This window comes from Natator depressus, chromosome 13, assembly GCF_965152275.1.
Source record: "Natator depressus isolate rNatDep1 chromosome 13, rNatDep2.hap1, whole genome shotgun sequence".
Lineage (NCBI taxonomy): Eukaryota > Metazoa > Chordata > Testudines > Cheloniidae > Natator > Natator depressus.
The window spans coordinates 37218950-37235160 of NC_134246.1; the positions used below are offsets into that span (position 1 = coordinate 37218950).

At 52.1% G+C, this 16211-nt stretch overlaps 1 protein-coding gene across 1 annotated transcript in view; it reads right to left on the bottom strand.

The window, feature by feature from the left end:
• Window positions 1-785: 785 nt before the first annotated feature.
• The window catches only part of LOC141997111 (immunoglobulin superfamily member 1-like), a 44114-nt gene continuing 28688 nt past the window's right edge, over window positions 786-16211 (bottom strand). Inside the window, exons 3-6 of the mRNA XM_074969415.1 lie at window positions 4583-4879; window positions 3142-3432; window positions 1248-1577; window positions 786-880 (exon numbers count right to left, since the gene is read on the bottom strand). Coding sequence (XP_074825516.1) covers window positions 786-880; window positions 1248-1577; window positions 3142-3432; window positions 4583-4879 — 1013 coding nt within the window. The remainder of the gene's footprint in view (window positions 881-1247; window positions 1578-3141; window positions 3433-4582; window positions 4880-16211) is intronic.

The window sequence follows — 16211 nt, forward strand, 5'->3', positions numbered from 1 at the left end:
CACGTCATTGCAGCCATGTGTAGGGTGTGAATGCAGGGCTTCCTGGGTTCACACTGAGCAAGCAAATCTGTGCATGAGAGTTGCGTAGCTGTGAAACAGTAGCCATGCCCCTCCCCAGACATGGATGCATTTTGGTTGGTTGCTGGAGCCTGTGTGGTGTCTAAAACCCTTTCAGATTGAGCAGAGGCACCGACTTCACCTCTTTCCCCTGGGTGCTTGACCCGCACTCTGCCCCCAGTCCCGCCCCCACTCCACCTCTTCCATGAAGCCCACCCCTGCTCCGCCTCTTCCCACCCCTTCCCCACACCCTGCTCCAACTCCACCCCATCCCTGCCCCTATTCCAACTCCTCCCCCAAATCCCCGCCCCAGCCCCACCTCCTCCCCGAGAGCACCACATTCCCGCTCCTCCCCCTCCCTCCAGCTGTTTGGCGGCGGCCGGGCAGGAAACACTGGAAGGTAGGTGGAGGAGCGGGGATGCGGTGCACTCAGTGTGGGGGGGAGGTGGGGCGGGGGGACGGGAGCTTGGCTGCCAGTGGGTACAGAGCACCCACTAATTTTTCCCCCTGGGTGCTCCAGCCCTGGAGCACCCAAGGAGTCGGCACCTATGAGATCCAGTGGATGCTTCTCAGATCTCACTCTTGGACTTTCCACCAGAACCTTCTAACCCCCTCTCCCAGGCAGAAATTCAAGGGGAGCAATTGCAGCCCAAATGGGTCACCCTGTGGAGAGAATCCAGGGCACAAACTGAAGGGCCCCCTTCACAGAGCAAGCCAGTTACCTGGATCTAGAAGCAGCAGTGAGAGACGAGGAAGATGAGGCCATTGATGAGGAAGAAGGAGCCACCCACTACCAGCTCCTGGACCCAGAGGAAGCTGTGAGCTGCAGAGAGAGGAGAATAATGAGTGGAACCGGTAGATGAACATCACTGCTAATGGTGACCCACATGATGTCTGTGTGTCTGTGCCTCCAGGACTCATGACAAACTCCCCTGGATCCCAGGAGCCATCAAGGTGAGATGTGAGACCCACTCCAGCCCTTCTGTCTTAGATAGGTGGATACCGACCCCTGATTCTTCCCATCTGTGTGTCTGTTCTGCTCCTCTCTTCCTGTCCTCCAATGCAGTAACCTGCCCTGACCTCGCTTGGCCATCAGGGGCACTGGGTGCTGGTTGCTCGCTTGAGAACTGTGTCTCGGGTTCAAGGGTGAATTTATGTGGGAAATTGTTAAAAGCCATAGCCTGCCTCACCTGATACTGTGACATTCACGGCCCAGCTCCTTGGGGACAGGATCCACCTCCCGCTCACATTCTCCTCATACTCGCAGGTGAATTCTCCAGTGTTGTTGGAACCAGACCACAGGATGCTGAGCACAGAGATGTTCATAGAGCACGTCCTGGACTCTGTGGTGTTCACCTCAGATCCAACGTCCCCGGGAAAGATCTTGGCTCCGTCGTTGTAGAAATGAAACATCCGCTTGCCGGCATCCCTGGGGGCCATGCAGGTGATGAACAGGGGGAGCCCTTCACTCACTGCTCCAGACAGAGGATAAATGCTCAGCACCGGCTGTGGAAGGGTGTCTGAGGGGAGGAGCAAAGGGAAGGGTTCAGCAAGGACAGGGCAGTGGGGCAAATGGAAATGATGCCCAAATTTAGTTTACCCAGAGCTGACCTGTGCTCTCTCTCCAGAGCCTCTTGCTTTACCTCAGGATCCTGAGGGGATCCCCCGCAGAAATGAGTGAGATGGGGATGGATTCCTTCAGATACAATGTGGGGCTGGGATGTGGGGGTCATAAGGTGGCCAGGGTCACCAGGAGGTGATTCATTTTCTGTCACCCTTCCGTTACTGGTTTCAGAGTAACAGCCGTGTTAGTCTGTATTCGCAAAAAGAAAAGGAGGACTTGTGGCACCTTAGAGACTAACCAATTTATTTGAGCATAAGCTTTCGTGAGCTACAGCTCACTTCATCAGATGCTGTAGCTCATGAAAGCTTATGCTCAAATAAATTGGTTAGTCTCTAAGGTGCCACAAGTACTCCTTTTCTTCCTTCCATTACTAATGGCCCAGCTCCCAATATTTATGGAGCCCTCTGTAGATAGGGAGGGCCCAGGTTGTCTGGCCATCCCACCCTCTCTGGCCAGACTTTCTGAGACTTGGATGGCCTTGCTGGGATTCTACCATCCCAGAGGGTAAAGGAGCAAGGCAGCCATGTTCTCAGCCATGTTGGGCAGCCATATGTTGTGCTGGTCTCCGAGGAGCAGACATTTTGGAAATCAGGGAACATATTGGGTAGACATGTCCTTGGCTGTCTTGAGCAGCCATGTTATGTGACTGTGTTGACATCAGTATAGCGGCCATGTTGCCGATTGGGTGGGCATTTAGGATATTGAGGAAGCCATTTTCTCAGCTGGGCACCCATTTTGGGCCTGAATATTGTGATGTAAGGCTCATTGAGAACATGAAAGAAGAAGAACGGGCAGAAGAGAAGGGGAATAAAAGGAGCAGAAGTTAATTTAAAGACTAGAGTCCAGCGTAGAAGGAGGGAGAAAGGATAATAAGCAAAGTGGAATCAGAAGAGGCAGGAGTAGGGGCCAGAGGGACGTTAGCGCTGGTTCTGGTCTAGTTTTCTGGCCTGTGTAATGCGGGAGGCCAGAATAGATGGTCACAGTGGTCCTTTCTGGCTTGGCAACCTATGAAGTATGATCTATGATCCATTGATCGGCCTGGATTATCCAGGCCTGGGGCTCTGGTTTCTTTGCTTCAGCTGTTACCCCAGCTGGCCCCTCCTGGTTGCAATGGGGACCGTGTCACAGACCTGCTCCCTTCCTTGGCTGTGGGGTCTGTGCCTAAGAGCAATGAGTTGTGGAAAGGGCAAAGCAGAGAGGCTGGGGGCTGCTCTGGAGAGCAGCAGGAGGGGAAGACAATTGTTCTGTGGAGAGGAGCATCTGGGGCAGATGGGGCAGTGCAGAGGGGAGAGGAGAAAGTCCCAGGCTCTGCAAACGGGACTCCCAGCCCTGGGAGCCCTGGGATCATGGCCTGGAACTGCACCAGCACAATTCCCAGGAGTGGCTGGGAAGGGATGGAGAAGGGCCCCCCCAGTGAGGACCCTCACGTCACACACCCCCAGGTGGAAATAGGGTCTCACCCATCACAGGCACTGGGACAGGAGGGCTCATTTTGGACGGGATCTGTCGCCCATGCTCTAGTCTCCAGTACAGACAGGTGTATGCCTTGCTGTCTGCTGCGTAAGTCGTGGTGATCAGCCAGGTGCCCTGGCTGAAGTCTCCTTTGGAGATCCGCTCCCCTCTTTGATTGAAGAACCTGTATCTCTTCACTTCCTCTCCAAAGGGAGCTGAGCACCTCAGCATTACCAACTCCCCTAGGATATAGATGGGGTGCAGGGGGTGAAGAGAGAGGGTGGGGGGTGGTGGAGGGTCTGGAATAAAGGTAGAAGATGTCCCCACAAAATGAGGAGAGGAGATAGATGAGCAAAGTCCGTGACCCACACACACACAAACCAGCCCAATTTCCCTGCCCAGTGCCGCCTCCCGCAGGCTGATAGAGATGGGCTGGCTCTTCCAAGATGGGATCTCCCAGCCGGATGGGCATACCCAGAACAGACAGGTGTGTAACCCAGAGACTCCCAGTGCTGTGACATTCAGTGTATGAGGAAGCTGCTCCCGGATCAGCCCCCAGCTGAGATGCTCCACCCTCCCACAGTGTTTAATTGGATCCTGCAGCTTTGTGACCCCAGGGACAGCCCAGCATGTGACAGGAACAGTCTCTCCAGAGAGGTATCCTGGGTGCTCAGGGTTCAGGGAGTGGGATGGGGCCGCACGGGGTTTTGGAAAACAGGGGTCAGCATTAGATACAGAAGAAGTGTCATACCCAGCTGGAATCTGTGGAAGGACCTGGGAGGTGAGGGGCAGATATTACAAGGCAAATTTCATTTCAGAAATTAGGAGGGGTTGGAGACTTCTCCATGGGAAACTCCCTGCACCCCTGTACCTCACTGAACCCCAACCCTGCACTGTGCCCACATGTTTCCCAGCAGGGCTACGGTATGGATGGTCTCTGTCTGAGCTGTGAGTGTCACCCAGTCACTCCACTGGAACCAGGGACCTCTTTGGAGACCATATCCCTGCCATGATAGACTAATTTGTGTCCTATGGTGCTTTCACCCCAGGGGCCAAGAACATCAGGATAGCACCTTCCCTTCTCATACACATGGGCAGGGAGGGATCCTGGCATATTGGTGCTGGCGGGGGGTCGGGTAACATGATAGTAACCAATGCCTCCCCCGACAGAAATCATGACAGGAATCCAGGCAGCTGCAGGGCTGTAGATTTACAGAGTGTGGCCCTGACAGCACCCACCTGGGAGCCTGGTGCTTTGAGCTTGCCCACAGCAGTGACCCGTCAGTGCCCAGTCTTTGCTGATCAGTAGGGACCTCCTGAGGCCACCACAAAGTGTCTGAGATGCTGGGAGTGGCCCTGACCAGAGACAGGGGGAGACGCTGGGGTGTTGGGGTGGGCTTCAGATTCCAGGGACACTCCCATCAAATAGCAGGAAAAACAGGGGCTCACCTGTCACTGTTATGGAGACGGAGCTACTGTTCCTAGACGAGATCTCTTGATTGGATTCCAATCTCCAGTATGCACAGCTGTATGACCCAGCATTTCCCTTTCGTGCTGTGAACTCCAGCCGGGCTCCAGCATTAGGGTTGAGGACTATGCTGGGGTCCTGCTGCCCTTTGTGATAGAAGAATCTGTATCCTGAAACCTCCTCATGCCCAGGAGCCGAGCATGTGAGGTTAACCTGCTCCCCTGCGAGATACACTGTGTACCAGTACTCCCGCAAGAGTTTGGGGGCCGGCGAGAGATCTAGAAGAGAGGCAGGGGGTCACTGTTGAGGGAGAGGCCACAATGGAATAAGAAGGGAGAAGGCGGAAGAGATGAGTCCTGGACAGACATGATCACAAACCAGCCTCATCTCACTGCTCAGCAGCCACCCCCACACTGGGAAATACACCACAGAAAATAGACCATGGCCCGTCTCTCTCCCTCTGGGATCTTTTTATAGATTCCAAGGCCACAAGGGACCATTGTGATCATGGAGTCCGACTTCCTGTGCCATCCAGGCCCTAGGACTTCCCTGCAGTGATTCCTCTGTGACCTAGAGCAGATCTCTGAGAGAAACATTCAGACTTGATTCAGAAATCACCAGTGCTGGAGAATCCACCACGACCCATGGGGTATTGTCCCAGTGGTTAGTTCCCCTCACTGTTAAAATCTGCACCTTATTTTCAGTCTGAATTTATCTAGCTCCAGCTCCCAGCCATTGGGCCATGTTTGATCTTTGTCTGTTCAACTGATGAGCCGTCGATTGTCCAATTTCTGTTCCCCACATAGGAACTGCTAGATTGTGATCAACTCCCCCTTAACCTTCTCTTTGTTACACTAAACACCTCCAGCTCCTGGAGTCTCTCACTATAAGATGGACCCACTCTTTGTGCGGCTGGGCAAATTCCAGCTCCCCCATCTGTGAAACTTAACACCCTCCATCCCACAGCCTTCTTCCCCTTGATAATATCCCCCCTCTGACCCACAATGTGCTGGTTTCCCCCCCACCCCCTTGCACAGAGGAGATGGCAGAGTGGGTGGGACCCAGACTGTGCTGAGGAATAATTCAGAGATGGGGGCAGGAGCCCAGGAGAGAATCTGCTTTTCTCATCAGGGATTAGGGGCATCAGGAACAGAGATAGGGCAAAAAGGATCCTTCATCCACCTGGTGCACCCCCAAATCCCCACACTCTCTGTAATGTTGCACCCCATAGTGCTTTATGGGAATATGCTCATGAATTTATATATGACATAACTGGAATATGTTTTATGCTACGTATGCCATGTAACATATCTCTATAAAGGTTATGATCTAGTGAATATAGTCATCCTATTTGTATGCATGTATCATTTTTGTATTTGAAGTTATGAATATTGGCTGTGTACTTATTTAATCTTAAAAAGAACAGGAGGACTAGTGGCACCTTAGAGACTAACCAATTTATTTGAGCATAAGCTTTCATGAGCTACAGCTCACTTCATCGGATGCTGTAGCTCACGAAAGCTTATGCTCAAATAAATTTGTTAGTCTCTAAGGCGCCACTAGTACTCCTTTTCTTTTTGCGAATACAGACTAACACGGCTGCTACTCTGAAACTTATTTAATCTTAAGTAGCCTCAGTGAAGCGGTTGGTCAGCTTCCTGAGAAAAGACTATTCTCAATAAGTGCCCAATCAAGAAACACTTAAGCCCATAATGAACGTGGAGACGCCAATCCACATCTAAGCTTTCCCAGGAATGTGGCTTGGCTGGTAAGGAACTCAGTCACGCATGGACATGTGACTTGCCCATGTGACTCCAAAACTCCATTTTGTAGCTGGATTCTACACAAGGGAAAAGAGGGGTGTCCACCCACAAGACAAAGTCTATTTAAACCCCTGGGAGACCCCTCCATTTTGTCTTCAGCTGGCTCAAGAGATAGCCTCTCCACCCCAAAGGATACCTGAAAGAAACTGGGACTGTCATAAATATAAAGGGAAGGGTAAACCCCTTTAAAATCCCTCCTGGCCAGAGGAAAAATCCTCTCACCTGTAAAGGGTTAAGAAGCTAAAGGTAACCTTGCTGGCACCTGACCAAAATGACCAATGAGGAGACAAGATACTTTCAAAAGGTGGGAGGAGGGAGAAAAACAAAGGGTCTGTGTCTGTCTGTGTGATGCTTTTGCCGGGGACAGAACAGGAATGGAGTCTTAGAACTTAGTAAGTAATCTAGCTAGGTATGTGTTAGATTATAATTTCTTTAAATGGCTGAGAAAATAGCTGTGCTGAATAGAATGACTATTCCTGTCTGTGTGTCTTTTTTGTAACTTAAGGTTTTGCCAAGAGGGATTCTCTATGTTTTGAATCTAATTACCCTGTAAGGTATTTACCATCCTGATTTTACAGAGGTGATTCTTTTTTACTTCTATTAAAAGTCTTCTTGTAAGGAAACTGAATGTTTTTTCATTGTTCTAAGATCCAAGGGTTTGGGTCTGTGGTCACCTATGCAAATTGGTGAGGATTTTTACCAAACCTTCCCCAGGAAATGGGGTGCAAGGGTTGGGAGGATTTTGGGGGGAAAGACGTTTCCAAACTACGTTTTTTCAGGAACCCAGATAAAGTTTGGTGGTGGCAGTGGAAGTCCAAGGGCAAAGGGTAAAATAGTTTGTACCTTGGGGAAGTTTTAACCTAAGCTGGCAAAAGTAAGCTTAGGAGGTTTTCATGCAGGTCCCCACATCTGTACCCTAGAGTTCAGAGTGGGGAAGGAACCTTGACAGGGACAAAGGACAGTAACTACAGGGGGTGTGTGAGTGATTGCTGGACCCAGACTAGAAGGAGCCTAGTCTGTAAAAGAAGCTTACTGGAACATCTTTGAGGGTGAGGTTTCATCTGTAATCACCTTCTTACTGTATTAGGCATAGACTTGCGTGTTTTATTTTATTTTGTTTGGTAATTTACTTTGTTCTGTCTGTTACTACTTGGAACCACTTAAATCCTACTTTTTGTATTTAATAAAATCACCTTTTACTTATTAATTAACCCAGAGTATGTATTAATGCCAGGGGGGTGGGGGTGGGGAACAGCTGTACATATCTCTCTATCAGTGTTATAGAGGGTGAACAATTTATGAGTTTATCCTGTATAAGCTTTATACAGGGTAAAATGGATTTATTTGGGGTTTGGACCCCATTGGGAGTTGGGCATCTGAGTGTTAGAGACAGGAACACTTCTTAAGCCATTTTCAGTTAAGCTTACAGCGTTCGGGGACCTGCTTCAGACCTTGGTCTGGGTTTTCAGCAGGCAGGCGTGTCTGGCTCAAGCCAGGCAATGTTCTGAAGTCCCAAGCTGGCAGGGGAAATGTTTCAGAGGCAGTCTAAGCACATCAGTTGGCAGTTCCCAAGGGGTTTTCTGTGATCCAACCCGTCACACTCTCCATCCAGGGGGAAGTGGGTGCAAAAATGGGGATTGTTGATACAAATGGTTCAACCCAAAGACCCCCATTTCCACCAGGGTATTCACCCCATGTTCTCTATCCAGGGGCAGTGGTAGAAGAGGGGGGAGAATCCACCAGCCAACCATCAGACCTGCCTAGCAGTAGCTAGAAGGCATTGAAAAGAAAAGAGGAAGCTCAGGCGGATGTGGGGAAGGGAAGGGAGGGGGGCAGTTTTTCCACCACCGTGTTTCCTCTGGGGTCTCTGAAGAACCTGCTTTTAATGTCCTTTGGGAGGGGCTGAGTCTGTGCCCCCGGGCCCTTAGTCCTTTGTGGGAGGCCAGAGCTGGGGCAGAGAGAGCCCCCCCTCCACATTCAGCCCCACAGTGATGGGCCCCTGACCAGGAGGGACTCAGTGTAATGGGGAGGTGGGTGGTCAGTCTCCATGGCCCGTCCAGCCCTCGCTCTCTCTGCTGAGGCTGCCAATGTGCGGCTGGGTAGCACCATGGGGAAGGAGGCATCTTCTCCCCTATGGCCTGGGGTGGGACCCACCAAAGGGACCAGCTGGGGTCACCCTTCCATCCCCATGGACATGGCTCTGGACTGGAGCTGCTGCTGCTGGGGCAGGTTCCAAAGGAGATACCTGTGAACGGGGCGGCCTGGCCCACCCAGGGGATGACATGAGGGCACCCGGGGATCCCCCCTCCTTGCTATTCCAAACACCACAGTGTGAGAGGAGCGGGGTCCCTGACCTCACTCCCTGAGATGCCCCTTCCCTCGCGAGCAGCTCAGAAAGGACAGGAGACGTCGTTACCTGCGGGGTACACCGGTCTGAGGAGTATCTGGAGAGAGGCTGGAAGAGAAGAGAAGAGAGGGGCTGAGAGCTCCGGGGAGGGGATGGGGATTCAGAGGGATGGAGGGATGTGGGGCAGGGAGGGGGAGGAGTCTACAGACAGACAGAGGGGTGAGGGCCAAAGGAGGTCACTTACCCAGCAGAGGCAGAAGGAGAGTTAGCGCCATGCTGAGCTGGTCACTCTGGGCTGGGAGCTGGGTTCTCAGCTCAGCCACTGGCCCCGTCTGGGTGCAAGAAGGGGGCGGGGCCCCTCCCCTCTGATGGAGGCAGAGGAAGCCGCAGCCTCATTTGCAGTCACTGCTCAGCTGGGCGGCCGGACAGGCAGCAGCATCTCAGGTAAGGAGGGGCTGAGGGCAGCTGACCACTTCCCACCACCTTCTCCAGTGTTTGCACTGGCTTTTGTACTTCAACGCAGTGCTGGGGGGAGGGGCCAGAGCAGCCGTCCCCGTGGGCTGGATCTTCCCAGGGTACCAGCTGGTGTAAAGGAATCTTCCTTGAGTTACACTGGTTTACACCCACTTGGGAGCTGTGGCCCATTGACCCCAGCTGGATCTGCCCCACTGACTCCAGTCGAGCTACAACCCATTCACCCCAGCTGGGGATCTGACCCATTGATTCAATCGAGCTACGACCCATTGACCCAAGCTGGGGGTCTGGGCCATTTACAGTGATGAAATGGCTCTCATTGCTGGAGGGTTTTTTTCATTGTTTGACGTTCCCGATGTGCTCAAGGGTATTTCTGCCCAGAACGCAAGTAGAGAAATTGCAGTATTATATCTTTGATGCAACCAGCCTCCTGGCCTGGGGCCAGCCCTCCTTACCAGGGCATAATTTGCATGTCTGTTGATCGAAGTACTCAGAGTCACTTTTAGTTCATCAGGAAGCTGTCATCCAGGGTTTGCCCTAGTGCAGCTTTGATGTCCGGTCCCGTTCGTAGCGCTCTCAGCCTTGTAAGCATAAAGGCTCAATCGGAGCTGGAGATTTCAGTTGACTCAGTGCAAGCAACTATAGGGACATAGTTTGTCTCCCTTGGGACACCCTGAAAATATCAGGGTCCCCAAACCTCCCACTGCTCCACAGTTGATACATGAATAAAAAATGGCACCAACCAAACTGGGCCAGAAACAAGTTTAATTCAGAAGGACATGGTTGGACAGGGGCATTTACCAGCAGCTCTAACCACTAGACCCAAACTCCTCCCAGACTTGTGATAGACCCCATGAGCCCTGGCTCCCAAACCCCCCTGCTCTAACTACTAGACCCCACTCCCCCTCCCAGAGCCAGGACAGAACCCAGGAGTCCTGCCTCCCAGCCCCCTGTCACAGAGTCTCCGGAGCGATGCTCTGGAACTACTCCATATGAAGCCAGTCAGGACTCTGGGGGAACCTCCTCTCTCTGAGCAGACTGTCTCCAGGGCAAGAAGCTTACACCTTCCTGGGTCTGACCTCGGAGCATTCAGCATCCCCTTCCACACCGTGGGCTTCCCATGGCAAGTCTGCCCGGGGGGGCTCCTGGGTAAGCCAGAGGGCTCTGCACCCCAACTCCGCAGTCAGATGTGACTCTCAGCCAGCCAGTAAAACAGAAGGTTTATTCGTCGACAGGAACACAGCGTAGGGCAGAACTTGTTCGCACAGAAATCAGTGACTTTCAGCCAAGTCCATCCTGCGGGGTGGGGAGCCCAGAGCCAGGGCTCTGGCCCTCCCCCTTCACCACAAGACAGCCGAGACTGACTTGCTTCCAGCTGCCTGGCCCCTGCCCTGCCCGTTGCTCCTCCTCCGGCCTTTGTCTCGCTTCCCGGGCCAAGAGTCACCTGGTCACATCCCCGTCCTGGGTCTCAGGTTACGAAGGGCGGCCATAGCATCCATGCAGGCAGCTGGAGCAGCCCCTGCAAAAGTCACACACCCTTATTCCCACCACCTAGACATTGATGCAATACACAGGGAAACTGAGGCACACATGGCATTCATGCAAAACAGTAAGATTCCCATACAACATAACGAGGGAAAAAACCCACTTCGTCACAAACATTCTCTCCACCCACCCCACTCTTTCAGTCTGTTCATCTGCCCCCGAACTCACTCTGAGCTCACAGTACTTGACATTCATAAGTAGTGAATCTGTGACCCTGACACACTCAGACCCCCTGTCTCCTGCTGTTTGCTGGGTATCTCTGCTCCAAGTGTGGGGTGCAACACAGCTCAGTTTTTCAGCTCCAGAGGGGGCCATCCACCTGGTCAGTTTCAACCTGTCTCTGATCAATGTCACTCCCTGGGTCTCTGGATCCCCTGGTGTGTTTGGAGGGGGCATAGGTGCTACTTTGGGGTTTGGGGGCTGCCAGTCAGTAGTAACATTTGAAAACTTAATGAAACAAACCGCAAATCTCCCCCATCTCTGGTCTCTGTCAGGCCCTGGTGTCAGACAAGGCATGGTGGGGTTGGGCTCCCCAACAGCAGGGAGAGTCTCCCAGCTAATTAGTAAATTTGTCATTTAGAGGGCACTGCTGTGAGGAGCTCGCTATATAGTCCATTCTAAGCCTCCAGCCCTGCCACTTCATTCATGATTATCATCAGGAGATGGATCAGTTAATGGCATCTTACCCAGTCCCCATGCTGGCACCAATATGCCAGAGAGGGATAATCCGCTGTCTCCTGCTGGGTAACGTGGGGGAAAAGTGCAGGGTTGGAGCTCTGTGAGGTACAGCGGTGCAGGGAGTTTCCCATGGAGAAGTCTCCATCCCCCTCTAATTCCTGAGATGAATTTGACCTGGTAACATCTGCCCCCACCTCCCAAGCCCTTCCAGAGATCCCGGACAGGTGTGACCTTCTTCTCTATCTAATGCTGACCCCTGTTTTCCAGACCTCCCTGTGGCCCCGTCCCTCTCCCTGAGTCCTGATCTCCCTGAGTACCTCCCCGGAGACCCTGTTCCCCTCACATGCTGGGCTGCCCCTGGGGTCACAAAGCTGAAGGATCCACTTCAACATGGTGGGCAGATGGAGCACCTCAGCTGGGGGCTCATCCAGGGGCAGCTTCACCCATCCATAGAGCATCGCACAGCTGGGGGGCTCTGGGTTCTGCACCTGTCTGTACTGGGTACCCCGATCCAGCCGGGAGATCCAAGTTGGGAAAAGCCATTCCCTCTCCACCAGCCTGGACACAGACCTGGGCATCAGACATGGTCACCTTGCATGTGTACCCTCTGGGAAGGTAGAATCCCAGTAGGGCATCCAGCTCTCACACAGTCTGGCCAGATGGGGCGGGAATCCCCAGATGCCCTGGGACCTCCCTATCTACAGAGGGTCCATAAATATCACGGGCTGGGGCACTGGTAATGGAGAAGTGACAGAAAATGAATCACATCCTGGTGACCCAGGCCACCTTTTGACTCCCACATCCCATCCCCATATTGTAGCTGAAGGAAGATATCCCCCTAGCCCGGCTCTCACTTATTTCATTTGGGAGCCCCTCAGGATCCTGAGGTGAAGCAAGAGGCTCTGGAGAGAGAACACAGGTCAGCTCTGAATAAACTGAATTCTGGGCACCATCTCCACTTCCCCCACTGCCATTTCCCAGCTGACTCCTCCCCTTTGCTCTGCTCCCCACACATCCCCCTCCCCAGCCCGTGCTCGAGCTGGATCCCCCTTCTGGAGCAGTGAGCAAAAGACTCCCCCTGCTCATCACCTGCACGGTCTCCAGGGATGCCAGGGAGTGGAGATTTCACTTCTAAAAGGACGAAGTCGAGATCATCCCCGGGGACATGGGGTCTGAGATCAACACCATGGAGTCTGGCACCGGCACTATGAATGTCCCTGTGCTCAGCATCCCGCAGGCCGATCCCAACAACACTGGGGAATTCACCTGCGGGTATGAGGAGAACGTGAGCGGGAGGTGGATCCTGTCTGCCAGGAGCGAGGCTGTGAATGTCACCGTGAATGTCACCAGGACAGGTGAGACTTCTCTAATTACTTAATTCAGCTCAGTGTGTTGCTCCCGTTGGAGGAGAACCATCCCCAGGAGCTCTCATGGGAAAGGGAGGTTGGACGAGGTGACAGATGTCACATGCGGATAGAAAACAAAGTAGAGATGAAAATCCCTCTTCTCCCCTCAGACCCTTTCTATCTATGACACTTGCATGCCCAAGTATCTGAGCTCCTCAATGTTGTTAATGGATTTAGCCCCTCAGTGCCCATTTTAGAGATGGCGAATGAAGGCCAGGAGACGGTTAGTCAAATAGGGGGGGCTGTGATAGAGCAGGGAATTGAACCCCCATAGCCAGTGTCCAATGTTCAAGGCCAGCCCCATAACCACTGAACCATCCTTCCCCTCTTTGGAATGAGGAGCAGGCTGCTACAGACTGAACGTGCCATAGACAACACAGTGAACTGTTGTCACAAAAATTTGGGGGCAAGGACTGATTCCTTTGTGGACTTCAGAACTTTTCTCAGGGATGTCTGGCTGTCCTCATGGCCCTTCTCTCCCTTTTCTTATGCTGCTGCGTGAACAGCCGCTCACAATACCCGCGATATTCTGCTGACAACAGGTGGCATCTTGCTTCTGGGTGGAGCCCTGGCTGCTCTCATCTCTTACTGCAGGAGGAAGAAAAGAGGTGTGTGAAAGGGGGAAATGTGCTGTGATCTCCCATCTGCTCCCTCGATATGGTCTAGCCAATAACTATTCTGTAGTGATCAGCGTAAATAGTTTTAAACCATTAACAACCAGAAAGCAACGTGCCATGGTGTGGGTATGGAAACCAAATCTAAAATATGCATGGCAAATGAGGTATATTCCTTTAAATGAGAAGGCAATGTTTAAAAGGAAGATAGAGGTGTAAAAAATATTAATGGATTTTTCAAATGCAGCTTGGTATGTATTTATTTTAATAACACATGTTGTCAAATAACCAACTCAGTTGAGGTTTGATTTAAGACAATCAATCAATCCTTAATACAGCACTATATAGAGAAAAGAAAGGAAAACGTACAACCCCTCTGAGCCTGGAGAAGTGCTGGCAGCTTACTTCAGAAGTTTGTGGTAACCTGTATCTAAACTGTTTAATGGATAAATTATCCTGTGCTAATTGCCAGGATGTTTGGGAGAAGGAAAGTTAAGCCGATTGTTTTCTCAGGCCAAAAGGCTGCAGGAAATGTATAAAAACCCTGGGACACGATCCTTCTTCATCTCAGATCTGCTTTGGGTTTCAAGAGGGGGAAACCTTTAGCCATAAAGATTGAGATCCCCAGTCACTGACTGGAGTCACCCTGAATATGGACATTGGACTATAACCTATGGACTATTTCTAAAAAGACTTTTGACAACTACAAGTTCATCTCTGCTCTGTATCTGAACCTCAAGAATTGAATTCAAGTCTGCATGTGTATTGACCTTTTAACCAACACTCTCTCTCTCTCTCTCTTTTCTTTTTTAATAAATTTTAATTGAGTTAAAAAGAATTGACTGTAAGTGTGTTTTTTGGGTAAGAGCTGAGTTATCATTTGACCTGGGTCCGGGGCTTGGTCCCTTTGGGATGGGAAGAACCTTTTCTTTTATATGATGAAATCAGATTTTCAGAATTTATCATCCCATGTTTGACAGGTGTGTCTGGCTGGAGGCCTGAGGCTGGGTACTTTAGGGGAACTGCGTTATTTGGGCTTCTGAGTAACCAGGGAGGTGCTAGCTTAGAGACTAACAACTTTATTTGAGCATAAGCTCGTGAGTTCACGAAAGCTTATGCTCCAATAAATGTGTTAGTCTCTAAGGTGCCACAAGTCCTCCTTTTCTTTTTGCAAATACAGACTAACACGGCTGCTACTCTGAAACCAGGGAGGTGCTGTAGAAGCTGGTTTGGGCTGGCTGGGTAAATCTAAGTATCGGAATATCCACCAGCGTTTGGGGTTTGTCTGTCCCGTTCTGTTTGCAGTTCACCCTGATTGAGTGACCTCAGCTGGCTCCCACGGGCAGCATCCTGACCCCTCCATACAGCTGGGGAAATTCCAGCTCCCCAGTCTGTGCATCATCACAGCCCCCATTCTACAGCCTGCTCCCCTCAGATAACCCCCCACTGATCTGCAATCTGCTGCCCCCCTCCCATGCACAGAGGAAAAGAGGCTGGGTGGGACCCAGACTGTACCAAGGTGCAACTCAGGGCCAGGGACAAGGGCAGGAGCCCAGGAGAGAAGCTGCCTTTCCCACTGGGGATTAGAGGCATAGGGAGAAGAGCTGGAGTATGCCCCAGCATATGTTTTCTGTCCATCCAGGGAGAGCAGGTGAGGGAATGTTAAGTGTGGGAGGGTCCTTCATCCACCTGGGGCACCCCAAGATCACCACACTCTGCATCCTGGGGAAGTGGGGTGCAAAAATGGGGGAGGGTTGTTGATGTAAATGGTTCAACCCAAGATCCCCATTCCCATCAGGGAATTCACACCATGTTCTTCATCCAGGGGATAGAGACAGAAGAGGGCTGAGAACCTGTCAGCCAACCATCAGACCTGCCTAGCAGTAACTAGAAGGCATTCAAGAGAAATGAGCAAAAAGAAAAGGAGTACTTGTGGCACCTTAGAGACTAACAAATGAGGAAGCTTGGCTGGATGTGGGGAAGGGAGGAGAAGTTTTCCCACCCACCATGTTTCCTCTGGAGTCTTGGCAGGACCTGTTTTTAATTCCTGCTGGGGGGTGCTGGGTCTGTGCCCCTGGCCCTCAGTCTTGTGTGGGAGCAGAGAGCTGGGGAACAGAGAGAGCTCCCCCCTCCAAACACAGCCCCATCCTGGTGGGCCCTGCCTGGGGGGGACTGAGTGTAATGGGGAGGTGGGTGCTCAGTCTCCTTGGCTGTTCATCCCTCGCTCTCTCTGCTGAGGCTGCCAATGAGAGGCTGGGTAGCACCCATGGAGACAGGGGCATCTTCTCCCCTACGGCCTGCACTGGGACCCACCAAAGGGACCCCCAGGGAGGCATCAGCTGGGGTCGCTCTTCCACCCCATTGGACATGGGTCTGGACTGGAGTTGCTGCTGCTGGGGCAGGATCCATGGGAAATGCCTGTGAAAGGGGCGGCCTGACCCACCTAGGGGGATGACACGGGGCACCTGGGAATCCCCCTTTCCTTTGAATCCCAAACATCAGAGTGTAAGAGGAGGGGGATCCCCACCCCCCACCACAAGCATCTCAGCAAGGACAGGAGACATTGTTACCTGCAGGAGACACCAGCCTGGGGAGAATCTGGAGAGAGGCTGGAAGAGAAGAGAAGAGAAGAGAAGAGAAGAGAAGAGAAGAGAAGAGAGCTCTGGGGAGGGGATGGGGCCAAGTGGGATGGAGGGATGTGGGGCAGGGTGGAGGAGGAGTCT